At 53.0% G+C, this 18,634-nt stretch overlaps 8 protein-coding genes across 8 annotated transcripts; 5 read left to right on the plus strand and 3 right to left on the minus strand.

Annotated features, from left to right (window-relative positions):
- Positions 1-3,258: 3,258 nt before the first annotated feature.
- On the plus strand, positions 3,259-4,867 carry SAICODRAFT_77576 (DEAD-domain-containing protein; the record flags this gene model as incomplete). The annotated part of the gene is made up of 1 exon (XM_019171067.1): positions 3,259-4,867. A coding segment is annotated over exon 1 (1,572 nt), but the record flags the coding sequence as incomplete, so codon positions are not given.
- A 587-nt stretch (positions 4,868-5,454) lies between these two features.
- SAICODRAFT_6023 (alpha/beta-hydrolase) lies at positions 5,455-7,802 on the minus strand (the record flags this gene model as incomplete). Its single annotated transcript, XM_019169743.1, has 4 exons — positions 5,455-6,926; positions 6,976-7,309; positions 7,360-7,503; positions 7,554-7,802. 4 exons carry the CDS (start codon positions 7,800-7,802, stop codon positions 5,455-5,457), a joined length of 2,199 nt encoding a protein of 732 aa, XP_019025942.1.
- Positions 7,803-8,551: 749 nt separating this feature from the next.
- SAICODRAFT_70005 (ribosomal protein S2) lies at positions 8,552-9,650 on the minus strand (the record flags this gene model as incomplete). The annotated part of the gene is made up of 4 exons (XM_019170528.1): positions 9,608-9,650; positions 9,503-9,555; positions 9,310-9,422; positions 8,552-9,257 (listed from the first exon to the last, which is right to left on the minus strand). Exons 2-4 carry the CDS (start codon positions 9,548-9,550, stop codon positions 8,552-8,554), a joined length of 867 nt encoding a protein of 288 aa, XP_019025943.1. The 5' UTR covers positions 9,551-9,555; positions 9,608-9,650.
- Positions 9,651-9,947: 297 nt separating this feature from the next.
- Positions 9,948-11,195, plus strand: SAICODRAFT_29451 (uncharacterized protein). The gene has a single exon (XM_019167411.1). It carries the CDS (start codon positions 10,031-10,033, stop codon positions 10,976-10,978), a length of 948 nt encoding a protein of 315 aa, XP_019025944.1. The 5' UTR covers positions 9,948-10,030; the 3' UTR covers positions 10,979-11,195.
- SAICODRAFT_206590 (uncharacterized protein) lies at positions 11,147-11,801 on the plus strand. The gene has a single exon (XM_019166301.1). It carries the CDS (start codon positions 11,314-11,316, stop codon positions 11,665-11,667), a length of 354 nt encoding a protein of 117 aa, XP_019025945.1. The 5' UTR covers positions 11,147-11,313; the 3' UTR covers positions 11,668-11,801.
- Positions 11,802-12,247: 446 nt separating this feature from the next.
- SAICODRAFT_206592 (uncharacterized protein) lies at positions 12,248-13,811 on the plus strand. Its single transcript, XM_019166302.1, has one exon. It carries the CDS (start codon positions 12,354-12,356, stop codon positions 13,629-13,631), a length of 1,278 nt encoding a protein of 425 aa, XP_019025946.1. The 5' UTR covers positions 12,248-12,353; the 3' UTR covers positions 13,632-13,811.
- A 409-nt stretch (positions 13,812-14,220) lies between these two features.
- Positions 14,221-16,867, plus strand: SAICODRAFT_77585 (uncharacterized protein). Its single transcript, XM_019171068.1, has 2 exons — positions 14,221-14,676; positions 14,727-16,867. Exons 1-2 carry the CDS (start codon positions 14,368-14,370, stop codon positions 16,641-16,643), a joined length of 2,226 nt encoding a protein of 741 aa, XP_019025947.1. The 5' UTR covers positions 14,221-14,367; the 3' UTR covers positions 16,644-16,867.
- On the minus strand, positions 16,778-18,473 carry SAICODRAFT_6028 (alpha/beta-hydrolase; the record flags this gene model as incomplete). The annotated part of the gene is made up of 2 exons (XM_019169752.1): positions 16,778-18,248; positions 18,301-18,473. 2 exons carry the CDS (start codon positions 18,471-18,473, stop codon positions 16,778-16,780), a joined length of 1,644 nt encoding a protein of 547 aa, XP_019025948.1.
- Positions 18,474-18,634: the final 161 nt, after the last annotated feature.

Below are 18,634 nucleotides of genomic sequence, written 5' to 3' on the forward strand. Positions count from 1 at the left end.
TTGTAACCAGATCCCGATCCGTACCCTTGGTTCGACCTATCATCGCGCCTCTCACCCTGTTGACCGCCTTGACCGCCATACCCACCATACTCGCCGTATCCACCACCCTGAGCTGGTGGCGGTGGAGGAGCTCCGTAGCCTCCATATGAGCCATAACCGCCAGTACCAGGCGCAGGCGGATAGCCGTTACTGCCGCTGTAGTATTGCTGACCATATCCTCCAGCGCCGTAAGATCCATAGGACGTAGGCGCTGGCGGCTGTTGTTGATTGTAGCCGCCATAGCCTCCGTACCCACCCCCACCGCCACCACCACCGTATCCGCCACTGGCATACGAAGACCCGCTCTGGTAAGCACCACCCTGATGTCCGGCAGCTTGTCCGGCTCCACGGTCGGTGTAACCATAGCTACGGTCATTATATCCTCCAGTAGCGGGCGGAGGACCATTCCTGTCTCTACCACGACCACGACCACCGCCGCCGTATCCTCCACGTCCATCGCGACGACCGCCGTTCCTAACAGTCTCCTTGTCAGCATAGTTGAGCGCAGGCGGCTTCAACTTCACGCCTCTCAAGAGCATCGACTTGTGAACGTAGGAAGATTTGGGCACGTGGTAACGGACACTGATCGAACGGTCGTTCTCAATATCCTCCAAGTTACCTTGCTTCAACGGGAACGGCACAGTACTGTTTGGGATGCATGCTTCATCCACACTAACGCTTCCAACCAAGCCATCACTGACTTTCGGGTTCAGCTTCAATGGCTTGTCCTGCTTCTTCTTGGAGTATAGTTTACCAGCGAGCTCATCATAGAGCTTGTTCTGGTCACCGCAATACAACAACTCATAACCATCCTTGTTGCGCAAGTTTTCGTCCTCAGACAACTCGGGGTACTTCTTGCCTAGTGCATGCAACAGCCTCTTCTCATCAATAAACGGAAGAAGCGCAACACCTTGCCAAGCAAACTTCTTTCCATTCAAATCGATGGGAAAGTCTTCGGGGTAGAAATCCAAGATCTCAGACTCAGGATCCGTCATGAGCTGCTGGAACGGCTCAGGAATGTGCTGCTTCGAGTGCGCAGGCAATACACCCATAAGCTGCTCAAAAGGCTTGAATGGCTTTCCCTCGCTAAACTTAACGTCCAAGTCCTGAATATCTTCGAAATCAGATGCGAAGGGCGCGTAGTGGTATGGGTAATACCACGTCCAACTGGGACAACCCTGGTAATAGTAAAGCAATACCCAGCACAAACCTTCAACATAGGCTTTCGCTACTTGACGACGAATATCTCTGTCAGAGGGAGCTGCACCGAACTTCTGTGCGTAATACCTGTCCTTGTATCCAGGTTCCCAGAGACGAACAGTATCCTCGACGTCGTCATCTTCAACAGAAACCTTCGACGTACCGTCGCTACTCTTGACCTCGTCATCAGCATCTCTCTTCCTCTTGCCTGGAGTGGTCTTCTCAGCTGACACAGCATCCGCCTCCACGGGCGGCACAACCTCGGCACTGATCGGGTCGGTGGCAATGGGCTCAGCAGGAAGAGTCTCGTCGACTGCGGATTCATCTGCTACCTCAGCAGGGGTACTGTCAGCAGGCGTCCGCGCACCTGAATCCTGTTCACTCTCAGAAAGCAGCTCTGCGCGCATGGCCTGAGCAGCTGACATGTTTGACAGATTCTTCTTTGCAACAAGCGCCTTGTTGAGCGCGCGCATCTCTTCTAGATTGTCCCTTCCTCGGCCAAGTACAGCCAAAGTTGACAAATCAGGTCCGGCCGCAACAGCAGAGCCGTTGAACTTGGTGTGCTTACCTTGAGGCAACGATCCCTTGACCTCTTGCTCGAAGGTCAAGCCACCCGCATCGCCTCTCTTGTTAGCCTCCCTCCGTGCCTCAGCCTCAGTCTTACGACGCTTGTTGTTCTCCTCACGCCTGACCTCTTGCTCCTTTCGCCGTCTAAAGATGTTGTCCTCCTGCTTTCCAAGCTCATTCAGGACGATCTGCGCGCGCTCCATGTTCACACTCCCATCCAAAGTCAAATACCCGCCCATGGCGGGGAGGTTCCTCTTCCAGATGTTCTGCAACGTGTCAATCGCACCCTCCCTAATCTCTAATGAAGGCAAGTGTGGCAAGAAATCGTTACCGACGAAGAAACAAAGGAAAACCCAGTCATCGATAGCTCGCTCCAAATCAAACGTGAAGGGACAGTGTGGGATATCAAGTTCGGCTTCGAGGTACTCTCTCAGCACATCAACTTGCAGCCAAATGAACGGCTTCTCCACTGCTACCGGATTGTCCTCCTTTGGCTTTGGCACACCTGTACACTCAGCGGCATAATGACCTTCCTTACCGCATATTCTGCACCCTTTGTCGTTCTTATCCTGGAAGAAGACGTCTTCACGCAGGACGCGGAAGTGAGGTTCGTGGGTAGCCAAACCCAACATAATAAGGTCGGCATCCAAACCGTAAATGACGTGCTTAGTGTTAGGGTCGTGCTCAGGGCTGGCACGCTGGGATCGCACGAATTCCATGATCTTGTGCTCTCCCTCACCGGGAACTCCAGCATCGGACAGAATGACCTTCAAGTCCTTCCATCCAGGGTTGTAGTTGAGCTGGTAGGCGATCCAGTACCGTAATGAAGCAGCAAGGATATCCATGAACGGTGTTCCGGGCGTAATCGCGTTGGAATCCCAGGTCTTCTTGCCCTTCAAGCTCTCATCAACCTCTCTTCCCTCATCCTCCAGTTGCTTGATCAGGGCCGCGGTCTCTCTCTCCTTTGCCGCAGCTTCCTGCGCAGATCTGAAACGACGCGACCGCTGCTGGTTCATCTTGGCACGGGGAGCAACACCGTCAATAGCAATCATTAGTAACTTACGCGGGCGAACCATGCCGACGACGCGCTCGGTGTACTTGAACACCTCAAGCATCATCTCATCTTCGGTCTCAGGCGCCGGCTTGTTCTCGGGGTGCGAACAGGGGTGAACGATACCGTTCATATCGAGGTAGAGGTTGTCAAATTCCTCGCCATTTGGGTTCGGCTTCGACGTGTCGACTGGAACAAGTTCGCCATTCACCAACTGCGGCTTGTCCTCGATCACCGGCGCGATGGTCTTGGGGTATTTCTTGGACAAGAATCTGAAGAGGGCCGGAACACCCATCTTGTCTGCTTATCCTGTCGGTCTTCGAGGTGCCGAGCGTTTGGGTGCAACGTCGCGATGCGGGGCGAATTTCCTGCACGTGATGATAAGATAAAAAAGTATCGAAGACGTATTGCAAGTAACGTAGACACGAAATCTAAGAATGTCTGGAAAGCCAAGACGGCAAGAGTCTACGTCCAAGACGGCATGGACCTCCTTGGAGACGCCGCTGACTCCGTGGATCGCCGAGGCCATTGATCTCATGGGGTTCACCGACATGACCCCGGTGCAGGCTTCTACGATCCCCTTGTTTATGAAGCACAAGGATGTCGTTGTGGAGGCAGTTACAGGAAGTGGAAAGACGCTGGCATTCTTGGTGCCAATCTTGGAGAGGTTGGTTAGGAGGGAGACTCCGCTGGCAAAACACAATGTGGGGGCAGTCATCATTTCGCCTACTCGAGAACTTGCTACACAGATCCACACGGTCCTCAAGTCCTTTCTGGACATGCAGCCTGGCTCTGCCAACGAGGAGGCCGAGGAAGGGGAGGAGCCTATACCTAGCCCGCACTACTTGAAGTCGCAACTCCTCATCGGTGGTACGGTTACTGTACAACAGGACTTTTCAACCTTCCGCAACAGTTCCCCCCATATTCTTATCGGTACCCCTGGGCGCCTGAACGAGCTGATCTCTTCGTCAAAGTCGCCTGCGATCCTCAAGGAGTTTGAAGTATTGGTCATGGACGAAGCGGATCGCTTGTTGGATATGGGATTCAAGACCGAGTTGACTACCATTATCGGTAAACTGCCGAAACAGAGAAGAACGGGTCTTTTCAGTGCCACTATGACCGACGCTGTTGGCGAGCTTGTCCGTACAGGTCTTCGCAACCCAGTTCGCGTTATTGTCAAGGTGGCTACGAACAAGACTGGTGCTGACGCTGAGAAGCGCACGCCAGCATCTCTCCAGATTGGCTATATTGCCGTACATCCTTCTGAGAAAATTGCTCAAACTATCCGCCTTTTGAACTACTCTCTCAAGAACGACAACCTCACGAAGACCATTCTCTACCTACCAACATGCGCCTGTGTTGATTACTTTACCCCTTTGCTTTCTGCCCTTCCGGCTCTGAAGAAGTTCATTCTTGTCCCTCTTCATGGAAAGCAAACTCCTCAAGCACGAAAGAAGAACTACGAGAAATTCGTGGCCCTGCCCAGCTCTACCCCCTCCGTTCTCCTCACAACCGACCTTGCCGCACGCGGTCTTGACGTCTCTGACGTGGATCTTGTCATCCAGCTCGAGCCACCACAAGATCCAAAGGCATTCGCACACAGATGTGGAAGAGCAGGTCGTGCTGGCCGTGCTGGACGTGCCGTTGTCTTCCTTAACGCTGGTCGCGAGGAGGACTACGTCGAGTTTCTCCGAGTACGGAAGACACCAGTGCGCAGGATTCCACGCCTTACACCGGAGGGCGAGATCAAGGTTGACGAGGAAGGTGCGGAGATTCAGGCTGACAAGCAAGTTGATGAGCTCGTGGATCAGATGAAGAAGATTGTACGGAAAGACAGAGATTTGTACGAGCGCGCGATGAAGGCATTCGTGTCATACATCCGTGCTTACACGAAACACCAAGCTACCTTCATCTTCCGGATAAAGGAGCTTGACTTAGATGGTGCTGCCAAGTCCTATGCTTTACTCCGATTACCTCGGATGCCAGAGCTAAAGGGTCGTACTGTGGAGTACGACAGCGAGGTCGTAGACATGGAGACCTTTGCCTACGCTGATAAAGTTAGGGAGAAGGCGCGTAAGGAAGCTTTGGCAAAGGCGAAGGCTGAGGGTTCTGCTGCCAAACCAGCTGAGGAGAAGAAGCCTAAGATCAAGCCTACAACAGCATGGTCCAAACAGCTCGAAACTAAAGCCGCGAAGGAAGAGCGCAGGACGAAGAAGGAGCGAAAGCGAGAATGGGAGAAGAAGGAGAAAAGAGCAAGGGCTGAAATGGAAGAAGACGAGAAGGAGGTCAAGAAGGATTGGAAAGATCTGAGTGTAGACGACAAGGTAAAGAAGAGGAAGGTTGTTAGGAGAGATGAAGATGAAGATGAAAGTATGGACGAGCTGGATATGTTGGATGATGTGGAAGAAAGGCCGAGCAAGGGAATGTCATTCGATGACATGTGAAGCATTCGATACCAATATGATATGGGTAAATTCCCTTCCTATCGTACACCTACTACAGTATATGATACAGTGCCTCGCAAACCAACCACACTTGACTCGCTAGCTATTCCAAGCCTAACATATAACTTAGCGGTTTTCCTATACAACCTACCCCTACTGAGTCTTTTCGAGGATGCGACGATATTGCTGCTGACGGATCTTCTCCTTCTCCGAATCATGCTCACTAAAGAAATGAGCCGACCTCTCCAAAGCACGCCAGTACTCGGTCGTGAAGTGATCCCTGAGCTGTTTCGGCGTGAGCAGAACCAAGAGTTGAGCTGGGTTAGCCTGCATGACACGGCGGACCCAGCCAACATATTGGCGACTAAGGTCTTGCGGAGTACTGAAAATCCTTGAGCGGATGGCATGGGCTTCGCGGGGAATGGTTGAATGGAGCGTGACGGCGTCGACATCATCGGAAGGATGCCCAACTGGGTTCCAACCCAGAGGTGCCTTGTGGGCATCCTGGAACACGCGAATACCGGGACCGATGACAGAGTAGTCGGCCAAAGAATCACGTTTCACCAGAGGAGCGCTGACCAAAGAGATGGCAGAACCCCATCCTCCCGACACGAAAGTCTGCGGCGAGAAGGGCACCCGTGTTACGAGATCGGAGTCGTCGATGATACGCCAAAGAGTACGGGGATTGTCAAAAGGTGTGCTAGAGATGGAAGCAAACCACTCGGCAAAGTCAGAGTCGCCGACAGCCGGACAACCATAGACGTAAGCATCCCTAAGGAAAACATCAGAACCCAAATCATTGTGTCCAGCGTCAATGGACTTCATCACGCGGGCATAAAACAAAGAAGCGATTGCAGCACCAAGAGAGTGTCCAGTCACCCAGACGGGTACATGACGCTGAACGTGACCAGTAGTCCTTGGGCTGACAGGGATGCCCCGAGCGAGCTGCTGGGCTTTGCGGCGAACAGCACTGACGATGGATCCATAAGGCGAGTTGGCAAGACCAAGACGCCCATTGTAGGCACGAGTGCTCTGACCGGAAGAGTCAGGGAACAGCGAGTCATAGAAGCCCGTGTGAACGTCTCCAAACAGGTAAGCACCTGCACGCGTCTTCTGGAAGGTGGCATCGGTGATCCATTCGGAAAAGTCTCCCGGACTGGTACCCTTGAACGAAACAACAATGAACGGGTGATCGCCCTCCCGCCACCAAAGCGCAGCGAACGGGCTACCAGTCGTGTTGAGTTCACTGACCGTGGCAAATCCAATCGGAGCACCCGGTGTGGACCAAAGCTCAGCCTGCCTCTGAAGACGCCTGACGGAGGCCTCAAACAAGCCTTCAATATGAGTTTGAAGATCGTGATGGATGGGTTGTTCACCCATGTCCGGCGTCAGCATTGTAGCAGCCGGATGATCCACGCCGAGGTGAGGCACCGGGTCAAGCGTGGGAAAATGACGGCGGAACCGCTTGTACTCCCTCGAGGCTTCATGGACTTTTTTGTCATCCCTCTCATACATGATGGATGAAACTAATAACAAGAATCTGGCAATGTCAACATCGAAGACGGGAAACTCCGGATGAAAGCCGTCGTGTGCCTTCAACATCTGTTTGATTGCCGGGCGGGAGTCTGTAACCATAATTAGCGCCGCCATGGGAGTGTTCGCTGGACAACGTACTTAGTTTAGACAGATTGTCTTTGGCACGTACGACAACATCCTGATACTTCATGGTGAACATGTCCGGCTCAGACCAATTGACGACAGAAAGACCGGCACCATAGGTGTCTGACAGATGCTGGAACAACCGCTTTCCTCCGAGGAAATAAAACATCTTCAAGGCAAACTCATACCAGAGCAAGGCCGTTGCTACAAAAGGATAACCGACGAGCATCATGAAAACTTGAACAGGGTCGGTGAGCCACATAAGGGGAGTGCTGAGGAAGGTCATAATGACATTCCTGGTGGTTTGCTGAACGTACTGGATCCAAGGGAGCAACGAGACGAACAGCGTCTGTAGCAAAAATCAGCAATGTTACGGAAGCCGCGCCCAATATTTCGGACCTTCGCGAGTTCAAACACCCCATGCGGCTGGATGATACTGGCTCTGGTGATGCGGATCTTCCCACCATACGCGGTGCCCTGCCAATTCGGAAGGTTGTCCCCAGCACGGGTCCACAGCGAACGCAAACGAGACATCTCAAAGTCCTATTCCCCTCATTAACTAAGGTTCTTATCGTACGATCGCGGAAGCTCACCTGAATATGCAACTGATCCAACCTCCCAGTACCCGACCGATTATACGTCAACTGATCATCATCCTTGAACGCAACATCCATCGTCGCCTGATCAAGAGGCTGAATTTTGTGCTCCTGCTGCTGACGAGGCTTCACATTCCGACTCTGATTCTGGTGATCACTATTATACGGCGGCACAGCTTCAGGCGCCGCAATGAACGGTGCAATCGGACCCCCCGCAATGGAGCCCGTGGGAACGGGAGTAGACATGGAACCTGTCGATTGCCACTCAGGTGCGGATGAACTAGTCGAAGACGAGAAGGGAGATGCGGATAGGTGTTCTGGCTTAGCTGGTCGTTCTGGCGTTGTTCGAACGTGTAGGGATGGAGGCTTGGGGGGAGGATGAGGTTTTACCGGCATTTTATACCGTTCACGGCGGGATGTGGTGATGGGCTCAGATGGGGTAATCAGCTTGACAGGACCGTGACGCAGTAGGTCATGAGATAAAACAGCTGCTGTCCTGCGAAGGGTCCGTTTCAACGTGTTGGCACCTGATTGTACGGGCCGTCCCAACAATCTTGAGCCCAGTCAGTTACAATCGAAACGATGTTGTATCGATGGTCGTGATCACGTTGCGGCATAATAGAGTTCAAGCCAAGCCGCTGCTTGTATGAACGGACATGCGCAAGAGGTGCGGTCCGAGCCCTGGAGGGTCCACTAACCGGTGCCCGGAGCGAACGTGAGGGAAACCACCATGGCCATGAGAAAAACTACAGTGAAGGAGTCAGATGTATAATACAAGCGGACAGACAAGCAGTCACAGGATCACGGGAAGATGCACCGAGACTCAATAGACGATGCAAAGGGAGTTCTTTTGATGTGATATGTTTTCCAAACCAAAAAGCAAAAGACCAAAACCCAATGAAATCAAAACGCCAAAGAATATTTTCCAGTTCCCAGTTACAGTAACTTTTTGTCTTCAACCTATCTAACCACTACCAAGTAGAGGGAAGACAGATTTAAGCGTCCCAGGAGGTGGTGGCCTGGACCTGAGCGGCATCACCGGCCCAGTCGGATGAGCCAGCGGGGGCAGCATCCCAGGAAGCCTCACCGGAAGCCTCAGCGGTAGCAGTAGCGGTAGCAGCGACAGCGGCAACACCGGTACCGGCAACCTCCCAGTCGGCAGCGTCACCAGTGTACTCGGGAGCGGTCTCAGCAGGGACCTCAGCCTCAGCGGCCTCGGCCTCCTTCTCGGCCTCTTCAGGGTCGCGGTAGAAGTACAAGTCGACCATGACATTCCAGGCGGCATCGCGGGAGGGAATGACACCACGGAGACGGAGGACCTCACGGGCCAACAACCACCAGACGAGACCGATGGAGTGACGACCCTTGTTGTTGGCGGGGATGGCAACGTCAACGTGCTGGAGGGGGGAGTCAGTGTCGCAGATGGCGATGACGGGGATGTTGACGTAGGAAGCCTCCTTGATGGCCTGGTGGTCGGTGCGGGGGTCGGTGACGATCAAGAGACGGGGCTCCTTGAAGGCACGGACGGCGTGGTTGGTCAAGGAACCGGGGGTGAAACGACCGGCGATGGGGGTGGAACCGGTGTGGTTGGCGAACTTGAGGACAGCACGCTGACCGTAGGGACGAGCAGAGATGACACAGACGTCAGAAGGGTTCTCGATGGTGGCGATGATACGGGCAGCGAGAACGATCTTCTCCCAGCTACAGAACTGTTAGCCCACCTAGAGCATTGAGGTCAAAGGAATTGACAAACGTCTTCTGGAGGTTGATGAGGTTAACACCGTCGGGACGGCGCTTGTAAACGTAAGGCTCCATGCGGACCTCGCAGTTCTTGGCACCAATGTGGGTGTTGGCAGCAAGGAGCATCTAGAGGTTAAACCCATGTTAAAGTCGATTCTAAGCCGATGACCTCAGGTCCAGTTGTCGTCCTCCCAAGAAACACTAACCTCGATGTCCTGCGCGGTGGGGTTGAAGATGGTGGGAAGCTTGCTCATGATGCCTGTAGGGAGACTGTTAGCACGCCAATGATTGTCGCTTGCGGGATCACCTACCTGTAAGTTACTGGAGGATGGACCGAGACTGGGTGCTGGCTGGAGAACTCGAGGTCGGAACTTTTGCGCGCTGGAGGTGAGTTTGGTTTCGCAGAGCGCGGCGTGCGCGCGCCTAGGGTTAACCCTACCCCACGGCCCCCCGCCCCAAGCGACTGAGTGCGAGCCCGTGCCAGAGCGGTACCGTTCTGCTCGCAAAAACGCCCTCAAGAACTCGCAGCAATTGCCCATGTAAAAGCAGGCCTCCCGTCGCCGGACCCGACAGATCTTCCGACATGTGGGCCCACGCGCTACACGGTTCATTCATTATGCAGAAGATAAGCTACAGCGTGGTCCGTGCGCCTTTTTCGAACGCCGCCGGAAACGCTGGACACAGCTGGCGGCCGGCGCGCATGGCGAGGGCGAAGGCAGAGGAAAGCTGGGGACATGTTCTGCCACACCGATCGGGATGGCCACCCGTGCAATCCACAAACACCCCACCCATCCTCCTCCTTCACTGCTGCTGTCAACGCACACGCGATGACCTCTCACGCTCTCACTACCTCAAGAACAATCATCTCTTGCTACTCCACAAAAGACATGGCAATTGAGCGTCCTCTCCTCCCGTCACCTCTTCCTCCAGCCGCGCTGAGGGAGTTGGACGACAACGCTTACCTTCACAGAGTATACCTCCAGCGACTTGCTTCACATGCTCGACGACCCATTCGATCTGATATCGTCGATTTCTGGCAACCGTCTTGCCGGAAGTTCCGGAAGACGTTGCCTATGCCACGCACCGTTCCAAGAGGCAGCTGCCGGCGACAGCTGCTGGCCGCGATCGACGAGATGGATGAGATCCTTTGGGAGACAGTCAATAAAGAGCAGCAGTGCCAAACCTCACGGAGAAATAGTTTGGCGAGGAGTTATGATTCAGGGTACGCGACATCCGTCGAATCACTCATCTCGGACGCGTCTACGATCAGACCTGCTTCAGTACAGCAGAAAGCTGTCGCAGTGGACATGAGGGCATTCTGCTCTATGGGACCTCTGCCAGAACGCGAACGGACGCATTCGAAACACGACAAGAAGCGGAGATCAAAGTCTGGGCACAGGCGATCTCGGACATCGACAGAAGACAAAGAAAAGAAGACCGCACCGGCATCATCGCCGTCAAAGAAGGCAATTACGCTGTTTTCGTCGCTCTCACCATCTACACCTCCGGTTCCTATTCCAACTCTTCCGGAATTCGCAAAAGCTGCCGCATACATCCCAGACGAGGGCGTTGTCTTGAGTCCTACGACAGAGGATGTCCTTCCCGAGGCAGATAACGCGAACGAGAAGAAGCCTACGCGACGGACTTCTTGGCAGGCCGTTTCTTCTTACTTCAAGTTCTAAACAAAACGCAGGGAACACGAGGCGATGTGATCATGAATGGGGGGCATACGCACAGGCATTTGATACCAGCAGAAGCAGAACTTCCACAGGACAGGCGTTTTCGACATTTTCCTTCATCTTCTACTAGATTTACTTTTTTTGCTACATACATCTTTTTCTTAGCGATAGCTTCGTAGGGGGCTCCGAAACATCCCCGGGAGAGCCCCGAAGAATGGACTTTTTCCTTTTCATCTTTTACTTGGCTGTCGCAACAGCGTTTTCACACAAACAAACAGTTCGAGTTCAAGTTCGTATCTATCAGATGCCGATTTCTTTCGTACCCGTCGACGGAAAAAATGGTCGTCCGGGGGAGGCGCTCACTCAGCGCGCTTCAGTTACTGGGTGTTGGTCTCGCCAAACGGGGTGGCGAGAGTGCCACGGCGCCGCGCTCCTTGTTCCAAAAGAGAATCCCGATAGTTCAAAACGATTCGATACAGACGGAGAGATCTCGGTATTCGGTGTTTGACCTTCTTGCGTCTTGCTTACGATATCAAATATGGGAAGGGAGGGTTATGGGGCACGCGGTTTTGACAGTCACATTGAGAATGGACACGAGGAGGGGATCTTCCTTACCTTGCCGTTACATCCGGTTCGGATGTTTTTCTGGGAGCGTGTGCGAACTGCTGCAGGCTAACAAGCAGAGCATCTGACAGCCAGCCAAAACACGAAACCCACGATCGCGATGACACAGCTGAGGGACAAGCCGGCAAGGCTGGTTAATAATACTGAACAGTACAAAGCAATACGGGACGGGCGTCCGCCAACCGCCAACCGCCAACCGCCATATCCCCTCCCCCCCTCTCGGCCAAAGCCGGCCGACAAGGCTGCCCCCGATCGAAAGTCGTACCATCCTGTCATGTCACCTGTCGAGAGATTTCCGTACATGGTTCGTTCGTGTTCTTTGACAAGCCAGCCCCTCAGGTGTTTGAGCCTGGGTTTGGAGTTTGCAGGGGAGGGGAGGGGGGTGTACACTTTGGGCCGTTAGCGCTTGCGACTGCACACCAGGCGACACTTGGGACGTGACTGGGGCGCGAGAGAGGATCCTTCGACGCGCCTCCATGAGAAGAAACCGAAGCAGTTGTTCCGTCTTCTACGACAAGAAGACGTCTAACATTCGAAGCCATTGCTTTGTATATCCGACGAGGCCGTCGCCTGATCTTCAAACACGCGTCCGCGAGGGTCCGTGCGCTTTTCTCGACTCACGCAACCTTATCGGTTCATTTCCCAAAAAAGTCCTGCAAAGCAGAGATCTGCCTGTCTAGCCCACGGGTTCAACCGCGTCACGCAAGTAAACCTCCTAGACTTCAACACCATCCCAAGAACAGTAATATCGACCATGGGCGCAGCACTGAGCAGAGCAACCTCGTACAAAGCTCAATTGGGCCGTTATGCGGGAACTGACTCGCCATTGCTCGATAAACAGACCCTGAATGGCACGATTGGCCCGGTTATCCCTCATGCGTTTGAGACAAAACACTACGCGGAGGCATTACTACGCCTCGAGGCGTTACTGATACCGCCAAACGACACCAAAACAACGGCCGTATTGACGTTCATTCTCGGTGTTGCGCGTCTCGAACTCGGTGATCGATGCGGTGCGCTGACTGCTTGGACGCGAGCACAGACATTGTTGGGTGCTGGGAAGGATGTCAAGTTCGACAAAAGTATCGACAACCTTGCGCGGTCGATCCAGCGGGATCGTCAGGCAGCGTCGCGAGATCTCGCGAGGATGCCGCCGCGATCATACGTCCAGCAATACAAGCCCGTTGAGGCTCTTGAGATTCCCAACCGCGATCCGCTGAATATCGAGCTCCTCGAACGAGCGATGTTTATCTGGAAAGAAATGACACCGGAAGAGAAGGAAGCGTTTCAGCGCATGGCCCTGATATCCAATTGCGAACTTGAGGGTATTTTCCAGCTTGATGATCTGCGACGGGCGCGTTTGATCACGCAGGGATTCCGGACGGATCTCATCTCCGGATGGTCACCCGCAGATGCAGGATACGGGTACATCCACGACACGCAAAGTTTGATCTCCCATCTCGAATCATTACAGAAAACCCTTGATCTGATACAGGAATGGATCGACACTGGTCGGGATACGCGACTCACACTTGCAGATTTGAAGCAATTGCATATTTTGGCAATGGGTAATGCTCGGTTCAAGTCAGGCAAACTCGTATCAGTCGGCGAGTTCAAAATCCATGCTAATTTCGGCGAGCATCCCGATGGCAAGGTTGTCTTCTGTCCACCCAACAGGGTTGAGGCAGAGTTGAATATGCTACTCGAACTATACGCCGACTACGGTACTAAGTTCAGACATCGGCCCGTCCTCCTCGCTGAATGGATCCACTGTCAATTTGCCCGCATTCATCCTTTCGAGGAGGGAAGTTACCTCGTCGCCAGGTTGCTGTCGTTCATGCCAAAGATGATTGCGAATACACCCCTAACACTCGTGCCGGCGAGCAGACGGCAGGATTATCTGAAAGTTCTGTTGGATGCTCATGCGTGGAAGGACAAGATCAATTATCTTGGACGATTCGTGATTTCGGAATCCCTTGATGCCATGATCAAGTGCGAGGACCTCATGGCCAAGGAGGCTCATCAGTACTGAGGATGGAGGAAGCTCTAATGTCTTTTTGTAATGTTGGCGTTATATCTGGATTGCATTTGAAACGGAGGAGTTCAAGTTCGTGATTGGCGGTCGGACTCGACAAGGCTCAATTGAGGTTAGGAAAAAGCCTGAAGCTTTTAGTTAGCATAGTTTCTAATAATATACCCATTCATACTGTCTACTTATGTTCCTTTTCGTTCCAGGTCATAACCGTCCCGAATTAGGCAACTTGTTTGGGAAACGTAGACAAACCTCGTTACACCCCCCACGTCTGCGGACCAAGAGGCTCGACAATGGGGATTTCGGGGTTATGGGACGTCCTAGAGCCGGCGTCAGAGAGAATTTGTATGTTGACTTAAAGTTTACTCTTTCGTATCGTCACGAGCGATGACTGACCAGGCCGTCTAGCTCTTGCGAAGCTCGCCGTCGATAGCATGGTCGATGATGGAGTTCCCGAGTCTGAACCAGCAGCACTGAGGGTGGTAATTGACACCAGTATCTGGTCCTTCCAGATGCAGGCTGGTCGAGGGGGAGTGTATGTTAACCCCGTTCTGCACCAGGAACATGTGTTGAACACAGCGTGTACAGGAATCCAGCATTACGAACCTTCCTCTTCCGACTATGCCGCATTTTATCACTCGGTTTCAATCCTATCTTTGTCCTTGATGGCCCCCATCGACCAGCATTCAAGCGAAACAAGCAAGTGCGAAATCAAACACCTGCCCAGATTTCAGCGATGAAGCGATTGATCGAGCTGTTTGGGTTTCAAGTGCATCAAGCGCCCGGAGAAGCCGAAGCTGAATGTGCTGTGCTTCAAAGAGAAGGGCTAGTTGATGCTGTCATGACTGAGGATGTCGATACGGTTATGTTTGGATGTGGACGGGTGATCCGCGGGTGGGTCGATGAATGCAGGGTGTATGAGGAGTCCAGGATCAGTGACAAGGTAGGCATCAGTCGAGCGGGTATGATATTGGTTGCGCTCATGAGTGGAGGGGATTATCTCCCGGATGGCGTCAGCAAATGTGGGATTAAGACAGCGGTCGAGGTAAGTTCTTTGCACGACTTGTAACCCCACCACTCACATCGGGTGCACAGGCAGCAAAAGCAGGACTCGGAGACCTGCTGCTAAAGCAACTCCATGACCTTCCTTCTTGGCGAGAGCACCTGATTGCCTCGCTTCACACCAACAAATTCGGGCACTTTGCAAAAAGGCACCCGGGCTTGACTATCCCCTCGGACTTCCCCAGCATTGAAGCATTGAAGTATTACGCAAACCCCATCGTCAGTTCTCGCAGTAAACTGCCAAGAATTGAAAGGAGGACGGAGCCTGACCTTCAGGGAATCAGACAATACGTGAACGATATGCTAGGGTGGGAGGGTAGAGGCGGTGCCGAACGGCTGATCAAGATCATCGCGCCTGGACTTTTGATGTGGAAGCTTCAAAACTGCCCTCTGCAACCATCAACGAAGAGCAATAGTCTTGCACCCGGCGCGAAGGAGAAGCCTGCATCAAAAGGTAAGACGCCAACAGGTCAAGCGCAAATGACGAATTTTTTTGCCGCAAGCAAAGCAAAGGAGGTATCAGCCTTGGTCAAGACAGTCAATCCCGAGCCTACTGACGAGGGCCTCGTACTGTCCATTCACGGGACGAGAAATCATGTCTCAACCGGCGAGATTCCCGAGCTTCGCGTAGCGTACATCCCAGCAGTCATCTGTTCCGCCATCGACCTCTCTATAGAAGCAAATCTTTGCGAAGCACCTGCGCCGTCGAATGACTTTGATCTTATATCTGATCTACCGACTACCCCGCCAACGGATGACACATGTACAAGCAATGTACCGACAGCTAAACGATATGATCCTACTGTCGCTGAAAGAATCTGGCTGCCAGAGATTGTGGTGAGGAGAGGATGCGAGGGTGTTGTGCAAGCGTGGGAGAAACACGTGAACACGAAAAAAGCAGTATCATCACCGCGAAAGCCGCGCACCAAGAAAGGTCTGGCAGAGGTAGGGCAGGCATCGACGTTGGATAACTACTTCACGAAGTCTGCGGCCAGGGCCCAGGCAAAGCCCAGCGCCTCACCACTGGCTGAACCCAAGGTGAACGCAAAGAAGGAACGATTGGCCCAGTGGAAGAAGGTACTGGATGAGGGTCGAACAAAGGAGAATGGCGACCCATGGCATAACGACAATGTTAACACCGGTAGTGAAGCGTTTCCGGTGGCTCTCTCAGATGATGACAGCGTTACAGGGAGTTCAGCATCGATACCGTCCTCCGAAACCCTCATGGCCTCATCTGAGAGCCTTGAAGGAGCATCCGTGCAATCTCGACCGACTCGTGGCACAAGAGCAACATCTGCGCAGTTTACGATATCAGGTTTCCGCCCTGCTGAGAAAACATCAAAAGTACAACCAGAGGAGGCATCGGAGCTACTATCACGACTCAAACTCCCGCCTCGCGCACCTATTAAACGCACACGTCGACTGCTTTCCAGCTCGTCCAGTTCTGCGTCTATCAAGGACGATACCAAGACCGGTAGCGTGCTTGATCCTCGTCCTACGAAAATTGCCACGACACCTTCTCCCAAAGAGACAGCAAAATTCGATACTCCTTCAACGACCTCATCAGTCACTAAAGGTCTGGAAACATCAGAAATCGGGCGGAGAAGCCCTACACCGCGGAGAGAGGCCAAATTTACCTTTACAGAAGCAGCCGTCAAAACTGTAGATGAAAACAAAGCGAAGTCGACAAAGACCCATGCCAAGGTTCAAAGGCGGCTTTTCGAAAAGTCCACGCAACCTAATCTCCCTTCTCGTACAGACAAGGACACGCAAACGAACGTGACTGTCATTCTCATAGACGAAGACTCAGATACAGAGGTCGCAGTCGTGACACGGCCGAAGGAGAGGAGAAAAGTGATACCACGGACAAGTCTTAACGGTGCATGGCGTGATGGCGGGAGTGACGAGCAGGGCTACGAGTGTGAGGTGATTGACCTTACTAGTGACTAGGTTCTGTCTTTTCTTGGTTTCACAAAGCATGGTTCAGGGTGGGTGATAACAAGGATACCGGCGTTACGTAATTCCAGCTGTCTAGTACAGCGACTAGTTATCCTTCCTAAGAAAGTTTAGAAAATATCTTAGTCCTAAGCTTTGCGGATTCTGCCCGTCACAACTGCGATCAACACATCACTTAAAGCCGCCATCTCCGCCTGCATCGCCTTCAAACGTTGGAGATTCCTCGCCTCCCCTCTCTTCTTGATTGCAACCTTTCCCTCATTGTCCACACAGAGCTCACCTTCTTCCTTCCTAACCCAGGGCTCACCGCCATTCGCAAACGCGATCCAAGCGTCCATGAACATCTTCTCCAAATCTCGATCAGCTTCGCTGGGAAGGATATGATGCGCTGTACCGAACGTATAGAGCATGTCAAGAGTGTGGTTCGCGTACCCCTTGAATGGGGTGTCGAAGGGGTTCTTCAGATCAAAGCGGTAAATGTACGTGGGAAAGGGGAAGCTATAACAAGCCTTGTCTGTGCCCGCGTTGAAAAACGCGTCTGTAAGGAAATTACAAAGGCCTGGGATCATATCCTTGGCTGACTTGAAGCGGTTAGGATCGTTCAGGCCGTATTGAGCCAAGAGAGTCTCCGAGGCTCCCTGCGAACCAGGGAGTGGAGAACGGAGTGTATGGACGAAATCCTCAGGCGTATACTTTTCACTTCGTGCTGCTTCGCAGAAGAGAATACCCTCTTCAGCGAGGTCACCAAAGATGGCACCCTTGACAAAATCCTTGGCATTCGGAGGGGTGAGCCAACCCTTTGTTTGCTCACGATTGTAGGTGAAGAATCCTCCTCGAATAGCAGAGTCATCCGCGGGAAGGACGAGGGGCATGAAACCTGGGAAACAAGCTGCCTGCGCCTCCACGATCTTTTCAGCGTCAATTTCACGGAGAGCCTTGAGGCGATCCTTAGGCGAGAGCGAGGTAAGATTAAGTTTCTCAAGAACCTGATCGTAGAGAGGTTGTGCGGCAGAGACGCTCAATGAAATAGGACCGTCCGTGCCTTCGGCACAAGTGCCAGACTGTCCGATACCACGGCTGAAAAGGCCGGGTTTGCCTGCCAGCATGTGAGCATGAACCGACATGGAGCCGGCGCTTTCACCAACAATAGTCACTCTGTCTGAGTCACCGCCGAACGCGCCGATGTTGTTCTGCATCCACTCCAGGGCAGTCCTCTGATCCCAGAGACCGTAGTTACCTGCACCGCCTTCACCGCACTCCTCTCCGTCTGCGATGAGATCCTGAGAAAACATGAACCCCTGAACGCCGAGGCGGTAGTTGATCGTGATATATACGATGGGCTTCCCATTCTCTACAGAGTGTTTGACAAGGGGTGTGCCATCGTAGAGACCCTGGGATCCACCGCCGTGAATGAAGGCACCGCCGTGGATGTATACCATCACTGGGACCTTCCGTGCTCCCAGACCAGTAGGACGCCAGATATTGAGGTTGAGTGAGCCTTTCTCACTTAACTGGATACCCTCTGGGAAGGCCAAATCTTCATGAGGCCACATCAGGAGGGCACGCTCCTTCGCGCGGAACTGGTGGGAAGTCAGAGGACTATCAGCATCTATGTTAGCATTGATGGCAATAGTTCAAACAAAGTTCCTACCCAAACTTTGATCCGTCATGCTTCCCGCCGGGCAGACTCTGTAGCAACTTGGGCTTCCGCCAGCGGACGGGATCCTCCGCGTACGGAATTCCCAGGAATTTCTCGACATCCTCGTTCTTGACACCGCTGATCTGACCAAAGGACGGTACGTCGATCGCGATTGCGTTTGGCATAGTGATTGCTTTGTACTTATCGTTCTCAGACTCACAGTGCTCTTATTTGTAGCTCATTGTTGTTTTTTACTGAAGTCGAAGCGGGGCATTGCGCAATGCGGGGAAAGCGGCCGCGGGTTGCCGACGTCAACCCGCCCACGCCTAGAAGTGCCCGAGCTCCA

This window comes from Saitoella complicata (genome assembly GCF_001661265.1).
Source record: "Saitoella complicata NRRL Y-17804 unplaced genomic scaffold SAICOscaffold_5, whole genome shotgun sequence".
Taxonomy (NCBI): domain Eukaryota; kingdom Fungi; phylum Ascomycota; class Saitoellomycetes; order Saitoellales; family Saitoellaceae; genus Saitoella; species Saitoella complicata.